At 41.5% G+C, this 17,105-nt stretch overlaps 1 protein-coding gene across 1 annotated transcript in view; it reads left to right on the top strand.

Moving 5' to 3' along the window:
* LOC144767768 (killer cell lectin-like receptor subfamily B member 1B allele C) overlaps positions 1-17,105 on the top strand; it is a 150,725-nt gene that overhangs the window by 85,406 nt on the left and 48,214 nt on the right. Inside the window, exon 6 of the mRNA XM_078651150.1 lies at positions 5,873-5,985. Within this exon, the coding sequence (XP_078507276.1) occupies positions 5,873-5,985 (113 nt within the window). The remainder of the gene's footprint in view (positions 1-5,872; positions 5,986-17,105) is intronic.

Below are 17,105 nucleotides of genomic sequence, written 5' to 3'. Positions count from 1 at the left end.
TCAGTCATGTAAATGGGAGGAGAGAGGAAACAGTCTGTTAAAAAAACAGAATATAAAAAAAATTTGTTCTGCACTGTTTCCCACCTTCCATTTTAATTAAACACTTTTTTTCGCTCAGAGTTAAAGACCTTTCTCCGCTGGAGCAGATATGGTTTAAATAGTTAAAGTGCAAAGCCTGAACATGCTTTTTAGGTCGGACCTGGGCAGCGCATGCGCTGCTCTGCAAGCCATGCTGTATTGAAATATGGAGTAGAGGCCCCGCCCACTCTCCGCCCATAATTGTAATTGGCTTTTGTCATTGTCCGTCGTAAATGCTGGCTTCTGATTCATTAATAGGCTAGTTAGTCCCTCCTTAGTACCGCCTTGTCTTCATTCAAAACCTCCCATGAGGACTGGCCGTTTTACTGCGGTTGTTACACAGTGAGTCTTTTTAGGTCTCGCTATGCAGTGCGTAAGAACTGCTCAGAGGGACCTCTTGTAGTCGCTCAGCACTTTACTTGAAACTCGTGCATGTTCTGCACTGTTTCCTATTAGTGCTCGTGCATGTATGGCGTTTACCTCACGGGAGCCAGCAGCGTCGCCATCTGTTAGTAATTATCGCGCTGGCTCCTGCGAGGTAAACTTCATACATGGACTTCCGGCTGCGCGCACCACTGAAACACCTTTGAGGTCTGCCCTCAACCTCGCTTTAACTTCGGCGGCCGCGATTTTCACCGCTTGTGTATTTTGAGGAGTTTTCCCGACCCCATTTTTTATCACAGCTCCAGCCGAAAAACTGCTTGCATATAATAGAAATGCAAATTCGTCATTCCGCATTTTCAAGTCATTTGTCACATTTTTCACCAGCATTCCAACCAAAACAAATTGTACAATTAATAGGCTGCCTCACGGACGTCATTTTTGTGAGCTGGGGCGTCGTCTTCATTGAGCCATTGCAACAACAGCCCTGTCTGTTAATCTGCGCATACATTCTCGAAGGCAGAAGACGCCTGCTTAAAAACAGCAGCGGTAGAGCACAAAAACAGTGGTGAGGTTCGAAGTGAGGCTAGAAGGAATTAGTCGGATTGTCAAGCATAATTTTTTGGAGTGTCATTACCAAACAGTGATGTCAGTTACCATGTCAGTTACCATCCTCTACAGAATCTATAATTATAAATCTATCAGGGCATAGAGCAGACGTTGCATTAATATTTAATGGACGCTGTAACGCTCCAATTGGAGTTGAATGCACGCGAGCAGAGCCCTCGACAGTTCAGTCTCCTCAACTTTATGAGTCTCCATGATGTACCCCGAGCTCATTGTCTCACAAACGTGTCCCAAGCTCCTCGCACTATGGACCATTCTGCTGGGTACGGCTGGGAACTCACGAGAACACAACTCCAGCAGTGATTCTTGTGCTGACACTCACTTATAACACAATTATGGGTACATATGATCTTTTTAATAGGCCCCGCCCCCAACTCTTGGTGTCGGCTCTTGGCACTCTGTCCATCTCCCCTCATCTCATTGGTCTAGATTACCACAGAGCCTCACAGAACCTCTCTGCCCTAGCTCTGTCCCCGCATGCCATGGGTACTTGCTGGGCAGGGGTGCAGGCCTTCATGTACAGAGCAGGCTTGCCTCGGTTTGGAGATTTGCAGACTCCGTCTGACATCCAAAGAGGGAAGGCTGGGAGAGTGGCCTTCTGCTTTACTCACAGGCATACAGACACCGTTTTTTCTTCTTGTTAATGATTGCATTCTTTAACCACTAACAAAGAGGCGGTGCACGAACTTGCGGAGGACAGGGAGGCAATACAATTTCATCATCTCGCACCTCGGATGAATAGGTGCGTAGCTTTGGTGATTGTCTTTGTCACACCTACATTTTTACCCACAATGAATAGTGTGTTAAAGCCGCTTAATAGGTAACCAAAGCTTCCTCGGCAATGACGTTATTCTGAAAGATGACAAAAAGGCAAAAGTATGTAGAAAAATCTGGGGCAAAGCAAGTCAAAAATTGAAAATTGGTTTAAAGATTTTTTGCCGACAAAATATACTGAAAAACGTGGTTGCCAACTAAAATTATATGTTTTAAGGGTCAAATAGAAATTAAAGAGACAATAATGACTGGAAATACATTGAGAAATCGCACAGTTATTAAATAATGCAAGGAAATGCCTTGAAGGTATTGAAACAGTGGTGCCTATTCAAAAGGTTTCTATGAGTAGAAGTAGTTCAGCTGGAGTGCTACTTCTGGTACTCTTGAAAGCCTTTGTGACCGGCTCCAAAATGTCATAGTCTCTATCAGAAAAAGTGAAAAGAGGTAATTTCTTTTTGCACCAATTCTATATGAATATTGCCATTTTAGGGGTTTATTGGCAAGTTCACAAAGGCATACAAAAGTAGTGACATTTTATTGCAGGAACACTGTTCAGGTGTACTTCTGAAAATCTGTACATTGTGCAGATTTCCAGGAACTACGTCTGGGGAAGAAAAGTTTATGGATACTAATAAAAGTCAAAAATCTAAGACAAAAATAAATGAATGTGAATTTCCTCTTTAATCTGTATCTTCATGAATCCGGTGCAGAGTCGGTGGCCTCTATGGCTTTTTAACTTTAACCTTAAGGCTTAAAATGCCCTAGGGCATAGGTTGGGTGGAGTGCAGCACCCATTGTGGTTCTGCTTTTTTTTTTCTTCTCAACATATTTTATTGAATTGGTACATGGCACATTCTGGGCCGCGGCACACATATACGAAAGCAGGGCAAAAATAATTTGAGTGTACCAGGCATATATGGCATATTAATGCTGAACATATATACATTACTCGTACAAGGCTCCCTCAATAGAGAGAGCACCTCTGTGCACAACTAAAAGACCACAGGTCTAGTTCCATATGAACCGAAAGTACAAATGTTAATACCATGTTCAGTATTAGTCAGCTGTCACATTTTATTCATGTAAAACAGATGAAAATCCATGAATTTATCCACAAACTTAGATTCATTCCAAAGGAAATGAGTTCAAATCATCAAATCATTATGCATCCCATTATGTATCCCAATGCATTTCGGGTCAAGCCCTTCTTCAGGGGAAAGCTCTAAGGAAACAATCCAAAATGAAAACATTTCAGTCTCATGTTCTGATAAATAATGGCCAATAACATACATCACAAAAAATCCATCATGGTATGTATTCATGCATACAACTAAAATAAACCAAGGGGTGAAAGCCAGTGCATCCGTCATAAATACGGGTAAAAAGATTAATAGGTAAACGTGCTAGTGACAATACAAAGAAAAATAGCGATAACATGACCATTATCCCTGAGTTAAAGAGAGAGAGTGAAAGTGATCAAAATAGCCCGCTGTGGTAATGCTCAAATTCGATTCGAAAATGCGTGTTACAAGCCAATACTCCGTGTGCGCTAAACCACCCTCGTGCAGTAAAGTCTGAAACCTGTAACAACCAAAGATAACGTGGCTAAACGTGGGTCCGGGTGCCGGTACTTACAGGGTGTGAATGATAGAATGACATTGTCATGTTATCGCTATTTTTCTTTGTATTGTCACTAGCACGTTTACCTATTAATCTTTTTACCCGTATTTATGACGGATGCACTGGCTTTCACCCCTTGGTTTATTTTAGTTGTATGCATGAATACATACCATGATGGATTTTTTGTGATGTATGTTATTGGCCATTATTTATCAGAACATGAGACTGAAATGTTTTCATTTTGGATTGTTTCCTTAGAGCTTTCCCCTGAAGAAGGGCTTGACCCGAAATGCATTGGGATACATAATGGGATGCATAATGATTTGATGATTTGAACTAATTTTCTTTGGAATGAATCTAAGTTTGTGGATAAATTCATGGATTTTCATCTGTTTTACATGAATAAAATGTGACAGCTGACTAATACTGCACATGGTATTAACATTTGTACTTTCGGTTCATATGGAACTAGACCTGTGGTCTTTTAGTTGTGCACAGAGGTGCTCTCTCTATTGAGGGAGCCTTGTACGAGTACCTTGGTTTCCACACTGTTGGAGCAGACAGTGTTTCCTCTTGCTGCACACTTACTGTTCAAAAGACACTACCTGATTTACCTTCAGCTGTGCGAGTTCCCGTATTTTGTTTGTTCATATATACATTACAACAAAAACAATTTGGCTCAGCCAGATCCAATACTTGGCATAACCAATAGGTCTCACTTTTGGGACCTTATAAGTGTTTAGCCACACAACAGTTGATGTTGTTACACTATGGATATTGTAACTAAACACTTAAAAGGTCCCAAAAGCAAGACCTATTGGCTATGTCAATGCTTGTTTCATTTGTAAGCACTATTTTCTTTAAGTAGTTTCTCCTACTGCAGGGAAGACATGCTTTCCTGCAACATTCAGCGCATCATGCGCACTTTCACCTTCTAAGCCGTCAGGGACAATGGCGGCTGTTTCTTTGAATAGGTCTTGCATTTAGCAGTTAGAGCTATTGGACATGACAATGCCTTTTATTTATGTGTTAATTATCAAAACAGATAAATAAAAGGTGCTGTCATTTACAATGCCAATTGCTTAAACGCTCGCAAATGCGAGACCTATTGCACTGCAAAAGCTTGTTTATCATATTTATTGTTTTTTTTCCCCGCATTTCAGCAGGGACTAAATGGGGGAGTCAGGGTTTGCTGTGGTCATCTCTTTGTCCCATCATGCAAATCTAATCTCTTCCAAATACTGATCTGAACAAGACTACAGCCTGTTGGAAGGGCGATAGGACAAATGTGTGTATTTGTTATTAAAGGTGGTACGTATGAAATTATGCATGAAACGTCTACGTGGATCTTTGATTTATTTTGGGGCTGAATGAGAATCTTGTGTCCTCCACTTTTTCTGGAACCATTCTAAGTCTTCTTTGTTAGTTCCCTCAATAATATTGGCCGCCTTGTATGTGTTTCCAAGACCATCTCAACTCGAGTACCTTGTCGAATTTTATGCAGGTCTACTTATCCGACCACTCGATGACGTAGATCTAAAGAATAACAAGGGTCCATGGAGATTAAAGGCTAGGTACCAGGGGCGTCACTGAGTCAGGCCCATACAGTTCCTGCAGTGGAGGGGCCATCAACGCTTCAAGGGGTCCCCAATCCGTCAGGGGGCACTATTCAGCCAAAGGACAATGAACATCTGTAAGATATGGGACACCCAGTAGCCTCCATCATACAGTTCAGGGGGGGGGGGACATTACTTTGTGTTACGCCACTGCTGGGTATGTTTCAGAAAAACACCCAGAATACTTTGCAATTAAATTTACATTTATCACCTTGCCTTCAGAAGGATACCGATGACAGCTTCCACTATTGCAGGCTTCTGAATAGAAATACAACATTTAGAGATATATAAACTATGTGATAATGAAATAGACAACATTCAATGTTCAGCTGTTTTTGTAGTGCACAATATCATTTATAACAATCAAAAAGTAACGAAGAGTAGAACTCTGACATTGTTCCAATAAGACATTATAGGCTATGAACATGTGCAAAAGAAGATAATTAAAATCGATGCTATGCTATTATGACCCTGGAAGGACGAAAACACAATTATTTTATAAAAGTAAATATTTCTCTTATCTTCACTCAACGAGGAACTATCATTTATCCATTCAAAGACGCCTAAAATCTATATCAACTTAAATTACTGGCATCGTGATAGCCCTGTTACATTTAGACCCATTACATTTTAGTTTTTTCAAATTAAGAATATGTTTCTACTTAAAGTAAAATTAATGTGTAACTCTGAAAATATTAAATCTAATGATGAAAAAGACCAAAACGTGCGTCTTCATTTGCCAGCATTAACCTCTTGCACTTTTTTCACGTTCCCAGAATTTTGTACGCGGCAGTGTGAAGCACAGTAATCCGGTCTGGCTCGGGATTTTCCTTGCGTGTCCTGACAGGAAGTGGACCTGGGTGAATGGCTCCATGTTAAACAGTGATTGGTGGGTACCTTCTCAAGGCTGCAGCCATTGGTCAGATTTACTACGCTTCTTACTGGGCAACTTAGGAGCCAATAGGATGAGGAACTGCATGCATGTGTTCTTTTCCTAGGGCCCATATTGGTTAGGTGGTAGAGAAAGACCTGGCAGAAGAGACTGCTGGAGCCACTAGGGGGTAGACTTCTGAATTAGCGTCCTCTGTATGAATACTCAAGGCACAAACTACTAGTTGCAGGACTATTACACCATAGTCCTCTCACCCAGGGCATCAAGAAATTGCTGATACTTCAGCTAATGAGATACAAACGTGATATTCATTGATTTGTACAAATGATTCAATCAATTATATTCACTGTAGTTTCTTATCATCCATGTTATATTCACATATTTCGTCATATATGTATTCATATTTCTTCCAAATGGTATGGAAATGGTAACATGACAATTTCTTGGAAAATTCCTTTAAAATCCTCTTCTAATTTTAGGATCTGCCAATGTCGCTTAATGATGGTTTTGAAATTAGTACTTACGTTCGAGAATTTACTTACACACGTTATTCTTTGTGTGGTTTGTTTTCTTTGGTACTTGAAAAGTTCTTCTCTGGGCAATTTTTGTGCTCTTTTTAACGCAGTTTCTATAGTCTGTTTTGGGTACCCTCTCTCTAGGAACCTTTGTGACATACTTGTCAATTGTTCTTGGCATTCTTGAGTCTCCGAGACCACTCTCCTGACCCTGAGGAATTGCGAATATGGCATGTGTGTCTTTAGTGTTTGAGGGTGATGACTTTCATATTTGAGTAAATTGTTTCTATCAGTTGGTTTCCGATAAAGGTTAGTTTGAAATTGATGATTGGACCTGGTGATTTCTACGTCCAAGAATTGGATTTTTTCGGTGCTGGTTTGCCACGTGAAGCTAATGCGTTCATTGCTGCTATTTAGTAATTCTAGTTCTCTACATAATGTTTCTGCATCACCTTTCCATATTAGAAAAATATCGTCGATGAACCTTGTGTACATCAATAGTTGTGTTGCCCATTCTTGTCGTTGGTAAATATGTTGGTTCTCAAAGGCTGCCATGAATAGATTGGCATACGCCGGTGCGGTGCAATTTCCCATGGATGTACTACTGCGTTGTATGAACCATCACTGCTGGTGTACAAAATAGCTGTTAATTAGCGTGAATTCCATCAACTCCATTAGGAATATTTGCATGTTGAGTTCATATGCACTATGGAGTAGTGCATTTTCGATGGGTTCCAGGCCCTCCTTATGTGGTATGGATGTATACAACGTCTTCGCGTCTATGGTTACCATGATGATGTCATCGGATATTTTGAGGCTCTTCAATCTTAATAAAAAGTCTGTTGAGTCCTTGATATATGATGAAGATTTTATCACCAGTGGCTGCAAATATGTGTCTATAAATTTACCCACTGGTTCGTGGAGGCTTCCTTTTGTAGAGACTATTGGACGACAGGGTGGTTTGTTAAAATCCATATGGACCTTGGGCACCATATATATAATCATGTGAACTTTGAACACTTTTGTGATTAACTGCAATATGTATTCTGGTAGTAATTATGTATTCCACACGAGCGAGAGATCAACTAACATAGTAGTAATTGGCTTACATTTTCATTGGACATGGCCCTGGCGTGGAATCATTAGAACAACACAAACGGTAGTAAGACGTAGGACCGCTGCGGCGTTTTTGCGTAAAGTTAATTGCAAAAAAACACATATCGATAGCACAGCGCATGCGCGAGTTTTTGAAATTACCACTGACACCTGGGAGCCCTACACCAGGAAGAGCATAGCAGCATTAGCGTCAGCGCTTGGAACTGAAAGGAACGATTTTTAGGTGAGAGACATTGAGGTGTTATCTAGATCGCATTAAGCACATGTTTTATTAAAATTTCACCGTAATATGCAAGCGTGTGGGCGGCCCATGTACAACGAGGCTTTTTTTAGTAACTATACGTACACAAACGATAATATATCGTGTGCATAAAGAGGACATTGCATTGAACATAGCATGTCAGCGATTTAACCCTGATCGTTCACTTTAGAGATAGCGTGTTTAAATGAATATAAGTACTATCGTTATATCATTACTGTTGATGCACATTAGAATTGTATACTTATGTTTATAGTACAGGTTGAAGCAAGTGTTATTTATAATTTTGCAGGTTTCCCTGATGAAGATGCAAAAGGGCACCGAAATGCATTGGAAGTGATTACATTGGGGATTGTATAAAATACCATTTGGAAGAAATATGAATATATATATGACGAAATATGTGAATATAACATGGATGATAAGAAACTACAGTGAATAAAATTGATTGAATCATTTGTACAAATCAATGAATATCACGTTTGAATCTCATTAGCTGAAGTATCAGCAATTTCTTGATGCCCTGGGCGAGAGGACTATGGTGTAATAGTCCTGCAACTAGTAGATTATTCAAGTACACTCTAGGAGGAGAGTGATACCCAGGAGGCACGGCTAACCAGTGGACACAAACCAGGTTGTGCACATCCTACACTTTGAAGTACTCAAGGCACAAACTCAGAAAGCGACTCACCACCTGGCGAGTGACTTCTGCAGTTTCATTTGCTCAGTCTTTCACAGCCTCAGTGATCTTATGCATTTGACACTCAGGGCCTAATTTACGAGGCCCCTTGTGCCAGAGACTCACTTTTTGGACACTCAGGTGCCGCAATGGGCCACACAATATTTACAAGGCCACACAAAGTCACTTTACGTGGCTTTACATGGCTTGTAAATATGTGCCCCTTTCATGCAGAACTCTGCTGAAGGGTGTTCCATGGGTGTTGCTGTGGGTGTTTTAACACAACACCTATGGAATTTGAAGCAGAATTACTAGGAAGTATAAACTTGGGAATGCATTAGATTCCAGGGCATCCCCACCGGTGGCATTAGGGCAGTGCAATGAGGAGACATGTTTTAATTTCTCCTCGTTTTTTCCTCTTTTTATGTGTATTGCATTGTGCAGCACATATAGAAAGAGGAACTTGCCGTAATTGATTGATTTTGTGCAGAAAGGTGTCCCTTGCCGCACAAAATCAATCAGCCTGCAACACAGGCACCCTTGCACCATGGCGCAAGGATGCCTGCATTGGCGCATGGCAGGTCATTATGCGCCATCGCAGTGGAAAAGGACAGGAATGAGCCGTATCTCTTTAATACAACATATTCCTGCCCTTTTGTTTTGATGCAGGGCAGCACAGCAAGATTCCTTGCAGCGCTACCCTATGTCAAAACCGAATATACCTCAATATCCCGCTTTCTTTTACACTGCAGGGAATCACAACGCTGTCATTACAATGACCGCGTTGCGATTCCGCATACCTTTAATCCACAAGTCGAAACAACGACTTGCGGACGGGGGGTGCTGGAAGTTGGAATAGTATAATTTACTATTCCAACTCCAGTCAGTGTGGACACTAGGGAAGGTGTTGGATTTTAAATTCAACACCCCCCCACCCACTTTGGTATACTAGGCAGTCTACAAATGAGGCCGTACTTACCTACATGAGTAAAGGTATGCGGAATCACAACGTGGTTGTTATAACGACCGCGTTGTGATTCAATGCATGGTAAAAGATTTGTTGTAAACGTCCAACACCGTCAAAACCTCATAAATGAGACCCTCGATCTGTGCACGCCGGAGCTGTGGCAGCTTCTATAATATGGCCCCTTGCCTTGGTTCTCCAACATTGAAACAGTGCCAATAATCAGATTGGCAATAGCATAGACGAGTGACATACAAAAACATTGGTGAATAAAAGGGAATGGAGGTGTTTAAAGCAATGTGCATGGACGGTGCAGATCCACTGTGATTAAATACACTCACTAATTTGCAGCTAAATTTACAGGATAAAAGTTCTCACTGTCGATAGGTCATGTAGTTGAGACCTAATAGTTTTGCCAATGCTTTTTTTGCAGGGCAAGAAGGTGGGTTGGGGGGAAAGGGAGCAGGACAGGTGGAGCCAGTCTTTAAACATGTGCACTCTTATGGAATGCATCAGCAAAAAGATAAAAGTGGACTGCCATGAAATTGTTACAATGTTAAATGTACATTGTAAAATAAGTAGATCCAATAAACGTAGGTATACTTAAGTTGCTTTATTAGTCATAGTTGGTAGAAAGGAAGGCCCCACCGGGAGCAGCATCCAGCTGCTCAGCCCCACTCACTCAAACTGATCACACATTCAAACCATGCATACACGAACATTCCAATGACATCACACACACAGGCTGAGCAGCAGAGAAGGAGAAGACCAGAATATAACACATCTCCCTCTTTTAAAACAAAGAAAAGAAAAGAAAGCAAGAGGAAATAAATACAGTATGCCCTGACGATGACAAGGTCAGGATATCAAATAAGCAGTCAACACAAATAAATGAATGACTACAAATAAATATTCTGAAATAGCAATAAAGCATAATATAGGAATTCTTGCACAAAACATGAAAAGAGGCATAAAATCACCTCGCATAAAACAAATGCCAAAGACATCACATAACAAAACAATCTGCCAAAATAGACCTCACATAACCACCATCACCCATCACAAACCAAAACCCTAAATATCACAAATCATGCCAGTTGGCCAGACTGTCACAAAAAGCAAGAGACAGGGAACCAAACTAGATAAAATGGCGTCCCAATAGAATAACAAAAATAGGACGCAGAAGTCCCCACACGTTACCCGAAACACACTTAAAATAAAACACACAGCACAAGGCGCATAACTCCAAGTGCATGGGGTACATGACACCCCAAGTTAATGTACTCAAATTACAACATTCCGCACGAGGTACATGACTCCCCATCGGCTCTCTGTAAAACTGAACACCTCTAACTGACTAGAGCACTTGCGTGGTTCAACAATATAAATCATGAATGAACAGAACTGAGGACTCTGCAGCCCCATATAATTTAACCTGAAACAGATGGAGCACCTCAAACAATGAGCACCTATGTGGCTCCGCAAAAGATACACACTAAAAATCCAAACTTGAAAAAATAATCTTCAAACAATTCACACTAGGATTGAATACCTCAAAACATTTTGAGCACTAAAAGTGGTTCAATGCAATAGAAGAAAAATGTAGCCCCTGCACAACTCCTCACAGTAAAAATGTGAACTCCTCTATTAGAATAGAGCACTAAGAAAAGTGGTTCATCAAAAACAAACAGCAAAATAAATCTCAACACCTACCAACAGTAGTTCCAAAACATATAGCAGAATCACACGCTCCTACTAATAATCACTGGAAATAAATTAAATTGAGCATCCCAACTCAAATAGCGCACTCCAATGGCTCAACAAATTAAAGCCAATACTACAAAGAATGAACTCCTCAAATAAAATTAGCACAAATGTGGTTCATTACTATAAAAGAAAAATCTAAAACTTCCACGACTTTGCGTAGTAAAACATGACCACTAAAAATCATCACTTAAAGAAAACAAATGAGCACCTGAAAAAAAAGTTTCAGTACATAAGTAGCTAAATTCAGTAAACATAAATTAATCTAATAAAATGACAGTAAAGGAGCACATTAACAAAGATCTCAGTATATAAACAGTTCATGTAGTAACAGTAAATCAAATCAGACTCTCTGAACATAACATGTAAACAAGCGTAAACATATCATCACAAGTACACATGTGATTAGCAAATAATTCAAAACAAGAAACTAAAACAATAAAAGTAGTCACCGTTGTCACGATAAACAGCTCCACTTCTTCAGCAAGGCAGGTAAATGACATTCAAAGAATTGAATCCACAGTGTCTAAATCGAATGGATAATATTTTCCTGTAGTCGTGCCATAATGAAAAATTGACACTAGATGGCGCAGATGGAACAGAATTAATGTATGCAGTACGTAATGTTGGAAGTTTCCGAAGAAAACAGCTCCGGTGAGCAATCTGTGGCAGTTTCAAAATCAATCTCAGTCAAAATGTCTATTAACACAGTACCTTTCTCATGAAGAACCCTTTGAAAATCCGCTCAATGTTACTGACGAGACAGGAGCACAATGAAAGAACTTAGGCAGTCAGTCATCCGTAATCTCGAAGCTCTTTGACCCTGCCATGACAGTTGTTGCCAATGATGAACGTACGTGCGCATAAACACTGCGTGAACTTGACCCTTCATGACGCTGACGCGCGTCCATAGATGACAACGTGTTCCACAGAATCACCAATACTGTGGCAGTATTCTGTTGAGTCATCATTCAGCATTCAGCTGGCCAAGAAACAGATCTTCAGCTGAAGAAAAAGACAGTTGGAAATGACAGTAGGCAAAGTACAGTACGTTACAAATGGCAATGGATTTCCAGGCATACCAGCCCCACAATTTGAAATACAGCTTCACGCTGAAACTCCTCCTTTTTTATGTCAAAGTCCGACGGTCCAGAAAATTAAATCTAATATTTTAAAACCCATATAAAGTCCAACGCTTGTAACATACCTTTATGGATGTCTTTATGGATGGCTGTCAGATGTAACATGACACCGGTGGGGCATCAAAAGCGTTGCTTGTCTTCTTAAAGCTTTTTCCACAGTTAATTTGCAATCATTTTTGTAGTTCCATGTTTCAAGTTCCAAATGTAGTTCCTGCACACATAGTTCTTTCTCCCTCGTCGCCATTGTTACAATGTTAAATGTACATTGTAAAATAAGTAGATCCAATAAACGTAGGTATACTTAAGTTGGTTTATTAGTCATAGTTGGTAGAAAGGAAGGCCCCACCGGGAGCAGCATCCAGCTGCTCAGCCCCACTCACTCAAACTGATCACACATTCAAACCATGCATACACGAACATTCCAATGACATCACACACACAGGCTGAGCCGCAGAGAAGGAGAAGACCAGAATATAACAGAAATGTTGAGCTAAATTCCAAGCATCACCAAAAAAAACAAGTGTGGCAAATGTGCCATGCCCATTCAGAAGGAGGGTGGTAAGGGGGCTGTTTGTAGCTGGTGATGCATTCTGGATAATAAATGAGGCAGCACACATTCATTTGCTGACAGCACGATTTCAGTTTTAATGGCCACTAAATCTGCATAGACATGTAGTTTTACTGGTAAAAGTATATAGCGCAAAAACGATGATGTGTGGAAATCGGTAAAGTAAGGTCTCTTGTTTTATTTTGAGCCTATTCAAATCTTTCTTCCCTCAAACTTCTGAATTACAGCAAATGTGTCATTTTGGCTTTGCTAATTGCTGATAAATTGTGAAATATGTGTATAATTGTTAATAAATTCTGAAATATATGTCCAGTCATTACTTAAATGTTGTTGTGTAATAGAAAATAACTGACATCCTGCAGCTATTCCTTTCAATTCCTGTACCCCAGCAAGATTGTCACTTAGGTTACTTTAATAATATCCTCTCACTTTGCAGTCAGAGAAATAAAAGTAAACACCGGTTTCGGAATAAGGACGGATTTTTACAGAAGACAGCCTGACATTTAACCTTTGCCTTTGAAAATTCAGCATATGTGCCACATTAAAAACAAATTTTAAAGGCATTTTTACTGCTCATCCACCTTCTAAATTTTAGCATGGTCATTTTTGGGGGTTCCACAGCACCCCACACTCCTACTTCAAAAACCTATGGAGCAGCGGAAAGACACTCACTTAGAAAGGAAGCAGTACATTGGCCACGCTCAACTGGGGAAACAAACACGAAAGGAAAGTTAAGCCGGCATGCACTAACCAAACAAAAGCATGGAAGTGAAAATAACGATGGAGCCAACCAATGGTAAGCAATAGGCAGACTCTAAGCCCCCAGAAGCGACAGCACATACACTGTCTCAGGCAAGACCTAAAGACTTGCACTGGTTTACCAGTCAGATAGATATTCAAGTTCAAGACAATTTGGTATACTAGGCAGTCTACAAATGAGGCCCGACTTACCTACATGAGCAATTTCAAGGTACACTCCCTGTCTTACATCACAAGCTCACAATTTTCTACTGCCTTGCCTTAAGAAAACTTGGTCCGGGAGCTGTATGCTTGGTTACCTTGCATTCAGGATGTGGAACACACTGCCTCAGGAGCTCAAAGAAATCGAGTCCTTCCTCTCCTTTCATAGAGATTTTTTAACGCTCCTTTTTGATTAATTAGTGCTGGAGACCAATCGGCTTTGCCAAGGCTTTTTTTCTGGCTTGGTGGGCAGGAGAAAGGAGGGTGGGAGGCCTGGAAGCAAAGCAATATAGTGCCGGAAGGTAGACTCAGCACAACGCGAGCAAGCAACAATGTAGGTGGGAGGGGGCAAGCAATAACAGAGCAGGAGAAGAGGAAGAGGACCAGAAACAATACAAACAGATTAATCCAACCTTTTGTAGCATAATCCAGAGCTCACGGAAATGCTCCATTACCATCGGAATTATTTTGCTTTATATAAAAACAAATCTGCGGGGTGATGGCCAGGGTTCGGAGCGACACAGGGTCAGCGCCAGATACCCTCGCGGGTGAAAATATGCTTTACAAATACACATACAACAACACACAACAGATGTGTGGAGTAGGGTCTGATTGCCCGAACTGCCAAGCCATGTCTTCCATGGACCGGAAACAAGCATCCTGGGACCGGTTTTGGATTCATAATCCTCATCAGCCAGGCTATCTTGAATCCAGTGGCAGCAGTTCGGGCTGGACTGTTCCCATGAGGCACAGGGTCAGACTGATTTGCATATGGCCATTTCTAAACTGGGGTGGTGGAGTGAGCTAAAGAATGGTGATGGATTAAACCCAGATCAGTTGACTGGGGGTGAGTGTTTGATTTCCTCAAACGCTCTTCCCATCATCCCCTTTGGTATTGCTTTATTCGCCCTAAGTTGGCAGGGTATGCCCAGACGTGGGTACCTTGCTCACTTTGCCACTGGACTCAAGATAGCCTGGCTGATGAGGGTTATGAACCCAAAAATGGTCCCTGGATGCTTGTTTCCGGTCCGGGGAAGACATGGCTGGGCAGTTCGGGCTGGACTGTTCCCATGAGGCACAGGGTCAGACTGATTTGCATATGTCCATGTCTGAACTGAAGTGGTGGAGTGAGCTAAAGAATGGTGATGGTTTAAATACAGATCAGTTGACTGGGGGTGAGTGTTTGATTTTCCCAAACGCTCCGTCCTTCATCCCCTTTGGTATCGCTTTGTTCACCCTAAGTCGGCAGGGTATGCCCAGACATGGGCCCCTTGCTCACTTTGCCACTGGATTCAAGATAGCCTGGCTGATGAGGGTTATGTACCCGAAACCGGTCCCAGGATGCTTGTTTCTGGTCTAGGGAAGACATGTCTTGGCAGTTCGGGCTGGACTGTTCTCATGAGGCACAGGGTCAGACTGATTTCCAAATTGCCATGTCTAAACTGGGGTGGTGGAGTGAGCTAAAGAAGGGTGATGGATTAAACCCAGATCAGTTGACTCGGGGTGAGTGTGTGATTTGCTCAAGCGCTCCGTCCATCATCCCCTTGGTTTCGCTTTGCAAATTTGTGATCCTAATATTCTTCCCCTTTTACCCTTCCTTGCATATATCCCCTTCTCGAGATTGTAAACAGAAAGCAGCCTGGCCAGCCATTAATGAAAGGTAGGTGGAAGTCGATCAAGCCATGCCGAGGGAATACATATTCGTAAAACTGCCATAGCTAAGAATATATAGTGACCGGATTGAGCCTGCATGCCATCACCGTTTACCCCAAGCAAGATTCTTGATGACGTTAAGGTGGTCTCTACTCTCAATGATCTCTTTAAAATAATTCCATGGCACCATGAAGTGGTTGCAAGTGTGGGCACGTGGCAAAAATACGTACTATGTCAGCGTCTAAGCTGTCACAGCGAGGGCAGTTAATTCCATTTGTTCCTCCCCATTGTGCAATCCTAGCAGGGGTGTGATATAACGAATACATTGTTTTATAGTGCTGAGCCTGAAGGGCCGCTGAACAGAGAGTTTTCCGACCGAGCTCTAGTGACAGACAAAAACTCTCCTGCCTTATCCCTAACTTATCTACCCCTTTAGTTTCGTACTTCTCGAGGTCATCTTCTTTACTTTCAATCAACTCAGCATACAATCTTTTAATCGTGCAACCAACTCCACCTTGAATTACTTCCATAATTGCATTCTTCCCAAAGCCAGCCGGTCCCCCTTTTTTAGTGACTAAAAAACTCCTGACCTGTAAATACTTAAAGAAATTCCTTGAATCAAGACCTTATGATGGCCGAATATCAGAACATTGGCACATTCCCTCAACCCCCATCATATCCCCCACCTTCGTTAACCCCCGCCGCCCCCACTCTAAAAAACAGTGTCTGTAAATATTTCCCGCTAGAGTGTTGGGTTCTCAAACAACCTGGTGTATGCATTAAATCTCCCCAAACCAATTTTTTTCATAAATGCCATCCAAATGTTGTGTACTGCAATCACAGTTTTAAACGTCGTTCTTTTGAAGTAACTGGGGTCAGTATATTTCAAGAAGGCATTCTCTGCCTCCCCACCAAGCACCAGCGCATATATAGCTATAGATCCTAGTGTATCCTCCGCTTCCGTCTCTGCTCCCCTAACAACCCCGTCATGTATTGTAGAGCTGCTGCCCAATAGTACAATTTCAAGTCAGGCAAGGCCCACCCTCCTCTTTCCCTAGGAAGCAACATAAACCTCAGCGCCCTTCTAGTCTTGCCGTGCGCCCAAATAAATCTGTTTATCATCTGTTCTAATATAGTGAACCACTTTGCCTCGAACATAAGCGGCATTGCCCTGAAGAGATAGAGAAACTTTGGCAGAAGGATCATTTTGACAATATTGGTGCGCCCTACTATGGACAAATGAAGGTTATATAGCCTATCCAAATCCTTCTTAGCTTTATTAATTATTGGCCTTATATTTGTTTCCACCAGGCTGTCGAGGTCCGCGGAGATATTTACCCCCAAGTAAACTCCAGATTGCACCACCCGAAGATCCGAACAATCTGCCTTCCCATTCTTGATGATTTGGGTCTTGGATCTGTTCAGGGCATATCCTAAAACCTGGCCAAAACGCGCAGCTTCCACCTCCACCTCTCTTATAGCCTCCATGGGAACTGG

This window comes from Lissotriton helveticus, chromosome 7 (genome assembly GCF_964261635.1).
Source record: "Lissotriton helveticus chromosome 7, aLisHel1.1, whole genome shotgun sequence".
Lineage (NCBI taxonomy): Eukaryota > Metazoa > Chordata > Amphibia > Caudata > Salamandridae > Lissotriton > Lissotriton helveticus.
Note: the sequence above shows the minus strand (reverse complement) of the source record. Positions and strands in the feature narration are given on the sequence as shown.